This window comes from Phyllopteryx taeniolatus, chromosome 7 (assembly GCF_024500385.1).
Source record: "Phyllopteryx taeniolatus isolate TA_2022b chromosome 7, UOR_Ptae_1.2, whole genome shotgun sequence".
NCBI lineage: Eukaryota > Metazoa > Chordata > Actinopteri > Syngnathiformes > Syngnathidae > Phyllopteryx > Phyllopteryx taeniolatus.
In genome coordinates, this window is record NC_084508.1 from 2,671,758 (window position 1) to 2,684,677 (window position 12,920).

The 12,920-nt window shown below is 42.5% G+C and overlaps 1 protein-coding gene across 1 annotated transcript in view; it reads left to right on the forward strand.

Moving 5' to 3' along the window:
- The first annotated feature begins 111 nt into the window (after nt 1-111).
- The window catches only part of palld (palladin, cytoskeletal associated protein), a 46,674-nt gene continuing 33,865 nt past the window's right edge, over nt 112-12,920 (forward strand). The window contains 2 exon segments of the mRNA XM_061778285.1: nt 112-484; nt 2,766-3,575. Of these exon segments, the coding sequence (XP_061634269.1) occupies nt 2,767-3,575 (809 nt within the window). The 5' untranslated portion in view covers nt 112-484; nt 2,766.

A 12,920-nucleotide genomic window follows, 5' to 3' on the forward strand; every position in this document is an offset into this window, starting at 1 on the left:
CCAATGCCCATTTACAGACATAACAGCGGAGCATGCGGCGAGACACTTAACAGTGCATTAGACAACCCGTAACCGCTACACTAACACGGTGACATAACGGATCGTGTCGTCACTGGGACGATCGTCCACTGACGCAGCGGTTGCGTTTGTCTGTGTGACACGTTGCATTCGTCTGTCAGGTGCGATACCTTCGCACCACTCGGCCTCCTAGCCAGAAGTCGGGCCGTGAAACCTGAGCCGGGGGGAGCCAAATTTAGCCCCCCCTCCCCGCGCCACACACACACACACACACACAGAGCGAGCAGCCCCAGCCCGGGACCGCACAGGCACACCGGACCCCGAACCCGAGAGGTGGTCCTGCTAGCTCCCATACGGGCCAGTAGGGTGAAGGACGCTTCTTCCTTTCTGGGCCGATTCCCGAGGCGAAACTGGAAGGACAACAGGCAAGAAAGGAAGGACGTTTGGACCAGAAGCTCACTTGAAGGCGAGTGTGTGCCCTTATTAGGATTATTCATATTCAGCAAATGATGTTTATTATTGATTATTAGGACTGGGATGAAAAAACAAATGGCCATTCTCATGGTACAATATTGATATGTGTCAAAATGTGCTTAATTTAACTCTTGAATTGTGCTTTTGCTACATGTTCAAGAATACACATTTTGCCAATGCAGTGTTGCCTTGAGAAACCAGTGAACTGACTTCTGCGTTTTACGAGATCCGAGCTGTTGCACGGCAAAAGATTCCCCCCCCCCCCGCTTTAACGTTCGAGCAAAAACTTGAGATCTGCACTCTGGACGCTGGCAGTGAACTCAACGGACTTCACAACGAGCAGCAGTTTGGCAGATCGATTTCGTGGGCGATTCTTCTTTATTGACGCTCAGTTGAAGTTTACTGCCCAACTAAACAAAAACAAAGACTTTCACGTTGTGTCTTTCAAATAACCACACAACCTCCGCTAGCCTCATGCTAACAAATAACGGGAAACTACATTGACAGGCTAACGAGTAGCATCCATTCGGCAGTGTAACGGCTATTTGAACACAAACGGTGAGTCTTGTAGACAGATCATTTTAAAATACTCACCGGCATATATTCTTGATCCTCTGCGAAGAATTACGAATATTATTGCTGTTTTCTTATGACGGTCCTGCTCTGGTTATGATAAACCAAAATGTTTACATTTATGCTTGAATGTGATTCCTTCCCATTAAATGATCCTCACTTCCCTGTTAATTCCACTGGCAGCTTTCCAATCTGGAGTATTTCCAAAATTCCACAGTTTTACCTGAAATTTTCCACCCCTTTCGCACCCCTAATCATGATACAATCCCGATATCGAAATAATATCGCGCCATCCCTGCTTGCGATACCAAACCATCATTCCCCCCCCCATGCCTTCTTGTATTTCAAGGCTGTTTTCTTCTTGTACAAAATCAAATCTATCATTTCAAATACTTTACTGGAGGCACGTCAGGCTTCGCGCGGTGTCGTGTGAAAGTTTCCACATTCATATTTAATGCCGTTCTCCATCTCGTCGGTCGACACTGCGTTTAAGGGCGCCATTTGGCTCCATAAACACTTGATGGCACACGGGGCGTTTAAGGACCCGGCCCTCCCTTTCCTCTGGCTCGGCCCACCGTCCGGGGCGGGCGTCGCGGTGCCTGCGGCGCGGCCCCGGCGGGATTAAAAATAACAGCAGCTGCTCCTCGGGACGCCGTGAGCCACCCGAGCACGAAGCGGTACGCACGCGCTTGTTTCATAACGCGCCGCGCCTTCTCACGCTTAACAAAAAGCGACAGTTGAATGTAAAAATATGACGTTAATATTGATATGTTAGAACAGTAAAAACCTTTTCATGCAGGTCGGGGGCAGCAAGGCCTTCTCTGTTGACCAACATTTACAACCTAAACTCTAATATTTGTTATCTAATGTTTGTATCTTCATTTCGTAGCATTTCTCTTGGCTGAACTGCTTCTTTGTCCAATCAGATTCCAGCCTCTATTTGTTGTCACTTCAATCTAATCTGTAGTGCTAGTAAAAGTCTTTACACATTCAATTTAATGATCAGCATCTCTAGTGTGTCTTATGTATTTTATTTAAATACTTGGTAAAAGTGAATTTGGAGATTTATTTCTAAATGCAGCAGCTGTCTTAATTTTAAAATTTTTAAATTTTTAAATTTTTAAATTTTTAAATTTTTAAATTTTTAAATTTTTTTATTTTTTTATTTTTTTATTTTTTTATTTTTTTATTTTTTTATTTTTTAATTTTTTTATTTTTTTATTTTTTTATTTTTTTATTTTTTTATTTTTTGCCACGGTCCGGGCCAATCAGGTTCGACCGCGACGCTCGGTGTGCGGCGGGCCTCAACCTCGCAAGCTAGCTGGTGGCTAGCGGGGCGGAAAGCCCCACGATGACCTGGTGGGATTTCTTTCAGTGAATATATTTTCCTGGCTCCAACCTGGAGAGTTGTGTTGGAATAAGAAAGATGGTGGACAAAGTTGCATTCATTTTTCAGTGGGGCGGACACGCCCACAGCGTTTGATAGCGTGGACAACGACATGATTTTCCAAGATTTTGAAGCCTCATTTCGTATACTTGAACTTTTTTTTTTTTTTTTTTTTTTTCCCAGTCATTCCAATTTGGCAGTTTTATTAACAGCTTTCCCTCTCTTCGGTGTGTCAAATTTGACTTTCTTTTCACTTTGAATTGGTCTTAATCGATGAAGTCAACGCAACTCTAACATCTGCGGTGTTTTGCAGGATGCAGGACGGGTGTCAGAACCGGCCACTCCCTCCAGTCGCTGCGCTGCTCGAGGACGTCGCCGCCGCCGCCCCGGAGGGGGATGCCGCCCTCCGGGCCGAGCCGGACGCCGGCGACGGGGACTTCGCCGACCTCACCGCCTTCCTGAGCGCCGAGGAGATCAACCGCAGCCTGGACCTGGCCTGGGAGGCCTTCGGTGACTCTGTGGAGGATCAGCGTCCGGACCCCCGGCGGAGCCCCTCCCACGACGGCGAGGTCGTCCGGGAGACCGAAGCCTCCAGCACGGATGACGCCGCCGCCCTCGGCCGGTCTGATGCGTCCTCGCCCGAGAAGGTGGGCCGCCTCAAGCCGGTCCCGCCGGTCTACAAGCAGGATAAACCCCGGTTGCTCCACGAAGGCTTGGAGCTCAACGACCGCGCGTCTTCGGCCTCAGAGTTTTGCAGCCGCGCCGCCACCTTCATCGAGGAGCTGTCGTCCATCTTTAAAGGTTCTTCTCACCTGGAGCGAGCGGCGGAGGAGGAATCGTCCTCCCCGGATAGCGGATATTTGTCACCCGGGAGCCAGCGGCCGGCCCCTCGTGGGGACCCGACCGGGCCCTCAGGCCAGACGGAGCGGACGCAGCGACCGGTCGCTCCGGAGGGGGCGCCGGCCGCCCGAGAGTGCCAAGACGCCGGCGGCGGGGCGCCGGCCGCGTCGGGACCCCTGTCACCGCCGTGCTTCGTGCAGAAGCTGAAGAGTCAGGAAGTGGCGGAGGGCAGCCCCATTCGTCTCGAATGCCGAGTCAGCGCTAACCCGCTGCCGCTCATCAGGTACACAAACAAATTCATCACTTTCATCACTTAGACCACATCTGGAATACAACAGTTAACAGTGGGGTTCACTATTTGGCAAGCAGTTGAAGGTGGCTTCACCATTTGGAAAGACGCAAACCGGTACAGTTCACCGTGGGTTCACTATTTGACAAGAAACAAAGCAGTACACATTTTGGCACGCTATTTTGCAAGTTAAGTGCCATACCTAAATGTGGGTTCACTATTTGGCAAGAAACAAAGCAGTACAGTACAATTAAATATGGGTTCACTATTTGGCAAGAAGCAAACCGGTCCAGTCAAATGCTGGTTCACTATTTTGCAAGCAGTTGAATAGGGCTCCATTATTTGGCGGTAAGCAAAATGTACACATACAGCACATGTGTTTGGCTATTTGCCAAAGGAAAGTCTGCTTAGCCTGCTGCTAACAAACAATGCAAAATGCCATAGACGGGCTAATGAATACCACCTGTGTGGCAACGTTGTAACACTTGAAGCAGTGGATATTCAAAGGCAAATGTGGAACAAAACATGCAGACGCACAATGCAACAATACTGACAGGCATGTTTTCTTTATCATTTCCGAGAAACGACAAAAAGCGACGAACATTCCAGCAGCTCACTGAGCTTCGTTTGCCACTGTCTCCTTGTATATCGGTATGTCTGTATTATACTGCCCCCAGATGGCCAAGACGCGCACCAGAACTTGAAGGAGCTGCAGAGTCACAATCAATTTAGCACAAACTGGTTAATTCTTACTATTTTATCATGTTATTACGATAAGTTTTTTTTTTTTTTTTTTTTCAGGACTACAATAGTGCTATTCTCCTTATTAAAAACGAGATGTACGACCTGATTTTTGTTTGGGTAATAGTGCACGAGTGGCAATGGAATTTGAAGTAAAGTTGCTTCAGATGCTCCCGGGTGTCTGTATAAATAGTATGCTGTAATCCATCCATCGAGCGAACGCTGACAAGAAACGACTCATGATCCAATGCATACCACATCATGTCCATCGGCTGTCTCTCTTTCTGGAAAGGAACTGATCATCACTCAAAGCGTACTAAATCATATGGTACAGTATGTCCAACATCCATCTGCAGTATATATGGAAAGGCACAGCCCATAATGACCTGTATCTATCTCTCTATCTATCGTCTGGTACAAATATCACGAGTGGTACGCAGGCTCCCTCCAGTGGTATGTGAAAGAATCACTGAATTAAATGTTTGTGTCTGTGCAAAACTTGACACAGGCTTAATTATTTATGTATTTATTCATTTAATTCAGTGCAGTGCATTTGTAGAGTACAGTTCAGTTGTATTTAACTAAGTACAATACATTTGCATTGAATCTTTAGGACTTGTTTAAACTTTTTTTTTTTTTTTATATTTCTAACTTTAATTTTAATTAATTTTAATTTAATTTTAATTCAATCATTATTTGACTAATTTTTTTTTCTCCTATAGGGAAGCATAGTGTTAACATTCAAACGCTGCGTAATGTTTCATTGGTTTATGATAATATTAAATATACTCTTTAGGAATAAAACCTCAGCCCTTATTTTGATGACAACTTAGGCCTATTAGCTACTGTTTTTTTTTTACTGTTGGTCATTATGGTGGTACATGGAGAGTCGAATAATTTTTGAGCTGGTACCTAATGTAAATAAATCATCTGTCAATCCGTTTCGACGGACTGCGCGTCCACGTAATGACCGCCAGGGGGCAGCAAACCACAACGAGTCCAAAAACTTGTTTGTCTCCGGCAGTCTCTTACTATCAGAAAAATGACATCTCACTTATATAATAAGTAACCATTATCTACTATATATTTTCAGAGGCTCATTTCCCCATGACTTGAGTGAGACCTTACTCCATTTAATAGTATTTACACAATCATAGTGATTATATTGTGATGTGTGTGTGTGTGTGTGCCTGCTCCTCGCCTTTCTGTTCTACCCAAAATATGAACGAGTGGATGGCAGCTTTTAAAAAGACATTTCTGACTCCCGGGCGTGGCCTTCATGTGGTTGACTGCAGTTTGTCTCCCTTTGTTCGAGTCAAAGCGACTTCAATAATAACTGCTCGCAGGATCCGTTTAAACGTGATGTATTTTAAGGACGAACACCCATACAGCAAAAGCAGCGTACACAGTGCTTGTTCAAAGAAACAAGAAATATTCCCCAACCACAAATCTACCAGTTACTCTAATCAGCCGTGCGTCAGAATATGAAGTCACCTTGTGTGAGGCATACAGTTGTGTAACAATGTTTAAAAAAAAAAAAAAAAAAGCCCCAACCCGGTCCGGAAAGCCTTTCTGCACGTCCTCTCGTGCTTGAGTGCAGTGGAACTTTGATCGTTGGTCCAGCTCCCACAAAACACGCATTTTTTTTTTTGGTTACGTTTTTAAATTCACTGCCAGCCTTCCCGGTTAACATGGATATTCGGCTTCTAAAGCCGTCAATGGCGGTGAATGTGTTAATGACGAAAATGGCACCGCATTGTATAAAAACATAACGCATACATTAAAATGTAAAGAAATAAACTTTTCATAAATTGTAATTACTGTCCCTACTGTAGTATTTGTTTGTTGGATGTGTGCTTTTAAGGGGCGTGGCCTAGCGCGTGGCGTCAGGAGCTGGAGTCGGTCAGACAATGTGTGAGCGTCTTGGTGTGAGTTGTGGCCTACAGCAGCTCCTCGCGACTGTTCTCCTTTTGAATGCGTGTTTGATTGTGTGTGTTTGTGTGTGTGTGCATGTGTGTGTAAGCATAAGTGAGTGAGTGTATACTGTGAGTGTGAAAGTGTGTGCATGTTTATGTGTGTGTGTAAATATGAGTGAATGGCAGCGCGTGTGTATGATTGTGAGTTAAGTGTGCGTATGCACGTGTGTGTTTGCGTGCATGCGAGTGTGTGTTTTTGAATGTGAGTTTGCGTTCGGGGTTGCACGTTGTTACGTTAACACGATCGTGATTGGGTCGGGTTTTCATTTTTCAAAATCACAGGAGGGGGAACCCTTCGCAGTAACCGCTATTGAACGTGAACAAACTTTACGTTGAAAATCCCCTTTAGAAATGTGACGTTTTCCGGCATGTGCGTTATGTGCGAGCGCACAGTGTGGCGTTGCTGTGGCAACGGAGCCCAAGATGATAATGAAAACGTGACTCTCTGTGTGCGGTCTTCCTTCGGGTCGCTTGATGACACATTTGCCAGCATTTGAACGCGCTGCCGAGCAGACAGAACAAACCCAGTCTGCTCAATTATAGCGCACTCAAGGTTGCTATTTTAGTTGAGTCTGATGCTCTTCCGTGCCATTACGCTAAACGCTGTACAAACACAACACAGGACGCAAGGCGAGTGGAGACGGGGGGGGTCCGTTTATCATCTCCGCTTTGTGTCCACCGACACCCATGGAAGCGGGGATGACCTTTTGGAACACGCGCTTCCGTGAAATGCCGGTGGCATTAGATCCGAAAAAGGATGCTGCGCTTCGGCGGCTGTAATTAGGTTAGAAAAAACATTTGTTCACCATTGGGTTTTTTTGGTTTTAAAGTGCAATGTGTTGTTACTGTACGAGCAGATGAGAAGTGCAACAGTGCAATGAAGTCATAGCAGGTGACCGGCTGCTGACTCATGACGCAGGCCCGTTGCAATGCTGACTCTTTTTTTTTAACGACACCCCTCGCCCCACTTCACTTGAACTCCTCCTCATGCCTACAAGAGGAAACTGAATTTAATGCTTTAGAAAAAAAAAAAAAAGAAAAAAAAAAGGAAAATCAGAGCAAACCCTGACATCATTTTGCCTTTGAGCTCCAAGTAGTAGAGTGAGCGCTTGCACGCTTCACTTGCACTCAAAATGGAGTGCCCCATTGAACTGAATGGAAATGCCATTAATCTGTTCCAGCCCCCCCCCCACCAAAAAATAATTCAGAAAAATAGTACTGTGTAATGATGTAATTCATAAAAACATACAGTAATGACATAATTTAATAGAATGTAAAAGAATGAAATATTTTTTTTTTTGCTTCAATCCAATGGACATTGTGCTGCTCCTTCAAGTGCCCACCTGGGGTCCATGGCGCACACTTGAATGAATATATATATATATATATATAGTGGTTTTCATCGTTTGTTAGTATGAACTAAACTGACTTCCTTCAGGCAAATTTATGTGGTTGTTGTTTTAATATACTGTCTACACAATGTGTAATTCTCTCCGTTATATGTTTAGTTTGACAGTGGGGCTGGCAATAAAGTAAAAAATGTTTGCTGTCTGCCAAACTGCAAATTCACTGGCACCATTCAGCGCTTATGTCTCCAATTTTTGCTTGCAAATTGTCAAGTGTGAGGGTCCGAGCCCCAATGAAAAGAAAATAAGTATCGTAAATACCGATGCTTCACTATAATACCTCCCATGACTGCACGATTGCAAAAAAAAACAAAAAAATACTGTTTAAGTAGGACATCTGCAGAGATTTAGCGAGTGGATGTGAGCCTGTCACTTTGACGTATTGTTTGCGTCTCACCGTCGCGATAACTGATGCGCGTGAAGATATCTGCAGTTAAAAAACAAAACAACAACAAAGAAACAAAAAAAAAAAAGCTCACACGCTCAGCCATCGCTATTTCTCGCCAGCACGTTAACAGCGGTCGTGACGGTGGAATCTGTTCCGTCTTCCATGCTCGAGTCGCCTCTCCCCGAAGGTCGCCTGGAGACCGGGTGTGAAGTTGCACCCAACAAGGTGAGACTTCTCCCGCTCTCACCACTCCGTCCCAGAATACCCGCAAATCCGCCGCTGGATTTCCGCCTCAGTTGTGCTTTTGCCTCCAAAGTGGCTCATGAAGGCCAACTGGCCTCGGCGAAGTGAGGCAGACATGAGTGGCTTTTCGAAAATTCTGCTGTGGGAGCAATTGTCATTTTTTAAAATGTTGCTTGTAGAGATCGATTTTTTTTATTTTTATTTTTTAAACGATTCACATTTTAAAAAGGAATTTAACACGTGTCTCTTAAAGCGGAGTTCAATTCAGTTCGCCCCGGACGCGACGTCAGCTGCGTAAATCGCATGACATCATCGCCGCGTGATAGCGTGTAACCCAGTTTTTTTTTTTTTCCCCTGACCTTTATTTTTACACATTTTACATTTGAAAAATCTCATGACGCACCGCCTGACAAAAATGTCACAAAAAGTATAGAAAGTGAACCTCTGTTTATCACAGGGGGATACATTTCAAACCGAAGCGGGGATAAGTGAAAATCCAGAGATCATATTTTTAAAAAAATAATAAAATCATTTGATAGTTTTAGCCCTTGAAACACATTTCAATTATTAAATTAAATAATTATTAGGTAATTATAAACCTTCAAACAATTAACACAGTACTTTTAAAATGTGTTTAAAAAAGTTTTTCAATACATTTAAATAGAACGATGGGGGGAAAAAAATGTTTTCTATGGTTTCTGGAGTTGTGAGCTTTTCGCATATTGCGGGCGGCTCTGGAACGTGAAACGTGGAACAAATGGCGACGGAGATTTCAAGACCTTGCTCACGCGTAGGAATCCGATTGCGGGCGTCGCAGCGGCGCGACACGCTTTGAGGATGAGCGTCGGAAACTTGAAAGGAGACGCTGCCGTGTGAGCGGTAATTGCGGGCGCCCGATGACAAAACATCAGGAAAAGCAAGTCTGAGCCTATAAAAGCGTCGACGCGCCGCTTGCCGCTTCAAACGAGAAGGGAAGTCACGGGACAGGTGACAGTCGACGCGGGGGGGGTGGGGGGGGAGCCGCGGAAGTCCGCGGAAGTCGGGCCGAGCCACGTCTCCGCTTTTGTAGCGTCGAGTCATCGCGCCGGCCTCGGCCCGCGTGCCACATCTGCTCGCTGGCGCCACCTGTCGGGTGACTCGATGGCCGTTCGACTTGCATCCCGATTAAAAAAAAAAAAAAAAAAAAACCCTTTGATGGCTTACTCGATTCCTTTCCTGGATGCCGGCTGCCAAGAGCGCAGCGTTTGATGTGCGGCCGCTTTGTCTTTGTCTTTCATGTTTCAACATCTTTTGATAGAGTAGTTAAAAAAAAAAAAAGAAACAAAAAAAAAAATAATACACATATGCCATGTCTGTGCATGTTTTTATGAGCAGATGAGACAAGAAGGCAGCTGTGTGAGCGCTCCATATTGACAGTAAACACGACTGTTGGCTCCAAAGTCGAGTTAAGAACGACCTCCGCCGAGGTCAAGCGCGGCGGAGGTCGTGTTGATAAAAAGGAACCGCCGAGGCAGGGGTCGCCAACGCGGTGCACGGGGGCGCCGGGTAGCCCCCGAGAAACACGTCGGTGGCCCGCGGGCCCATCGTTCTAGGAATGATGCGATCATTGTATATAGGAAAGTGCAACATCAATAATAGCTTGTCTTATTTTTAGGAATGTGAACATTTTGGAATTTTTGGGGGAAAAAAATGGAAACTTCAAACGCAAAAAAGCAACATCTCCATTTTGGCTGATTTTTAGAACCGGACAATTTCAAGAAAATTATTTTCTTCAAAAACGGACCAAAAGTCCCAAAATTTTCACATTCCTAAAAAGAAGACAAGCTATTGATGTTGCACTTTTTTGAAAATGAAAAGGTAAATAATAATAATTTTATCATAAAAAAAAAATACTTATTTTATTTTATGACATACATTCTTTGTTTTTGAGTATCTTTCATTTACTGCAAGCAGTTTGTTTAAACAAAAAGAAAAGCCCTTTATGCTTGACATTTTGTTCCCGTACTGCACCCAATGTGAACTGAAAAGCAAAGTACGGTACGGTACGTTGAATTCTGACGTTGTGTGTGTGTGTGTGTGTGTGTGAGAGAGAGAGCGAGAGTGATTGTGAGTGAGTTACAAAACTCAATGAAATGACTTACTGTTATGTCTTTTATTTTGAGCACCTCATACACAAACATAGTTTGGACTCTCCTAGTAACAAGTGCCACAAATAATCCCGCTCTTGGGGGGGGGGGTTCTCTCCCCTGAGCGAAATACAAGTCTCCGCCCTTGTGGCTGAGTGGATGTAATCCTCAACAGACAGAGAGAGAGAGAGCACAACACAGCAACCACCAAAACCATTTTCTATGTGCTGACTGAGAAGAATCCGCTTTTGGCGTCAGTCTAGTAGTTTATGTCCTCTTGTGTGCCTCACGTTCAATTGCATCGCTCGTATTGTACTAGCAGCCGCATTACGCTGTTGCAGCACATTTTGTTTTCTGTTCTATGGTTATCGTCACAATTTTCTTCTTGGCCGTCACAAAACACCAAAAAAGCCAAAGAAAACGTAGAAAGTTAATCACTGTGTTTTTTTCATGATTTATTGTATGTTTGTTGTTTTGTTTATTTTCTATTCTTTGGTTATTATTATTGTTATTATATTTTTAAATTAAAATATTTTATAATTATAGAAGTGCAAATGAATGTAATGGTCTCCCCCCCAAAAAATTAACTTACAAAAAAATATGTACATTTAAAAATTCTATTCTTAAATATGTATTCTTATATTTTAATGCTATATTTGTATGTTGAATTATTCTTTGTATTTGATTTTCAAATCTGCATTTCTTTTATATATTTTTTAATAACTTTAATTTTATTTTTAGATGTTCTTTTTTTATTGCTTACATCATTACTTTTTTCTAATGTTTGTATACATTTCATTTTGTTGTATTTTTATTTTGTTATTTTCAATATTTTTGTATTTTTACCAATTATATTGTATTTCAAAAATATTGTAATTTTATTTTAGAGGTTCTTTTGCTCTGGCTGTTGATAGATTATTTATTTTTATTTATTTTTTCTGATCTTGGTATATTTTTCATGATTAGTTGTATTTTTGTCATTTTTTTCCATTTTATTTTTGGGGTATTTTTACCAGTACAGTGTTTAAAAAATATAGATATATATCTATATTTTTAGATACTTTTGTATTGCTTTGGTGTGTTTGTATTGGTTTGCCCCCCAAAAAAGCAAAAGAAAAAGCTAACCACACTTGTGGCGTTAACAAATTCACAGTGTCGCGCGATTTGGCACCCGTGACGATGTTTTTGAACTCCAGCTTTGACCTTTGAGGCGTATTTTTGCCAGAACAGTCTCCGAAATTGCACCATACTGGTGGTTATTCCCTTCGATATTGTACATCTCTATTCTGCCGACCCTTTTTTCATCTCGTGGAATTTGGCGACTCGGGGCGTGACCCCTCCCCGCCCCCACCCCGCCGCGCCCCTCACTCTGTTTGTCCGTGCGTGTGTCACTTTGAGTGTGTGTTTGTGTGTGTGTGTGTCATAGTGTCTGGTCGCGAGGCTGCGATTTTGATGAAGAGTGCGAAGAGCGGCACTCCAGCTCAGCTCAGGTATGGCTCATTGAAACAGAATACTTACTGGTTGTGCGTTTCCTTGAGTTTACATTTCGGGTGATTTATTGGCAGCTTCAAGTCTGAATATTCCTCATTTGGAGTCAAATGAATGAATGAGTGAATGAATGAGTGGCTGTGCTATTTTGGTTCTTTTGAATCAAACAGGAAGGCCCGTTTTTAGGTTTAAATGCAAAGATTTACGGGTTCTGTATCTTCACTGTTAAATGTGTTTGTGTGTGTGTGTGTGCGTGCGTGCGTGCGTACGTGCGTGTGTGTGTGTGTGTGTGTGTGTGTAGATCAGCTGCTGCATATGTCTGTCACTATTTTAGTGGTGTGTCTGCATCTCACTCGCGCCCACATGACCACAAACGCACACACTAATTGCTGATAACATTTCACACAGTTAGTATACTGGTGTCCACTATATATATATATAAAAATAATAATAATAATAATTTCCTTTTCTTTTATTTTTTTTTCTCTTTCTTTTGGGGGTTTGCATTTTTTCATCTGATATTATTGTAATATTTGTGTATTATTTTCAGATCTTTCTTTGGCTCGTATGTGTGTACTTTTTGTAGCCTTGTTTGATATTTAAATATTTTTGTCCTATATTTTTTTATTTTTATAATTTTTTTTCTCCTCTTATTTTGGGCGATCATTTCTGTATTGTTTTATACATATATGTATATGTGTGTGTGTGTGTATATGTTTATATTTTAATCTAATATTTTTTTTGTGTGTAATATTTGTGTTTTATATTTGAATAGCTTACATAAATTCTTTTATTTCTATAGATTTTTTTCAATTGTCTTCTTTTGCAGATTTTTATTTTTATTTTTAACACATTTTTTTTCACATTTTTCATATTTTTGTATTTTTAATCTAATTGGTTTATATTGTTCATATTTCTTTTTTGTCTAATACTGTATGTGTATACTTTGTATAATTTTTATACTTTTTCTT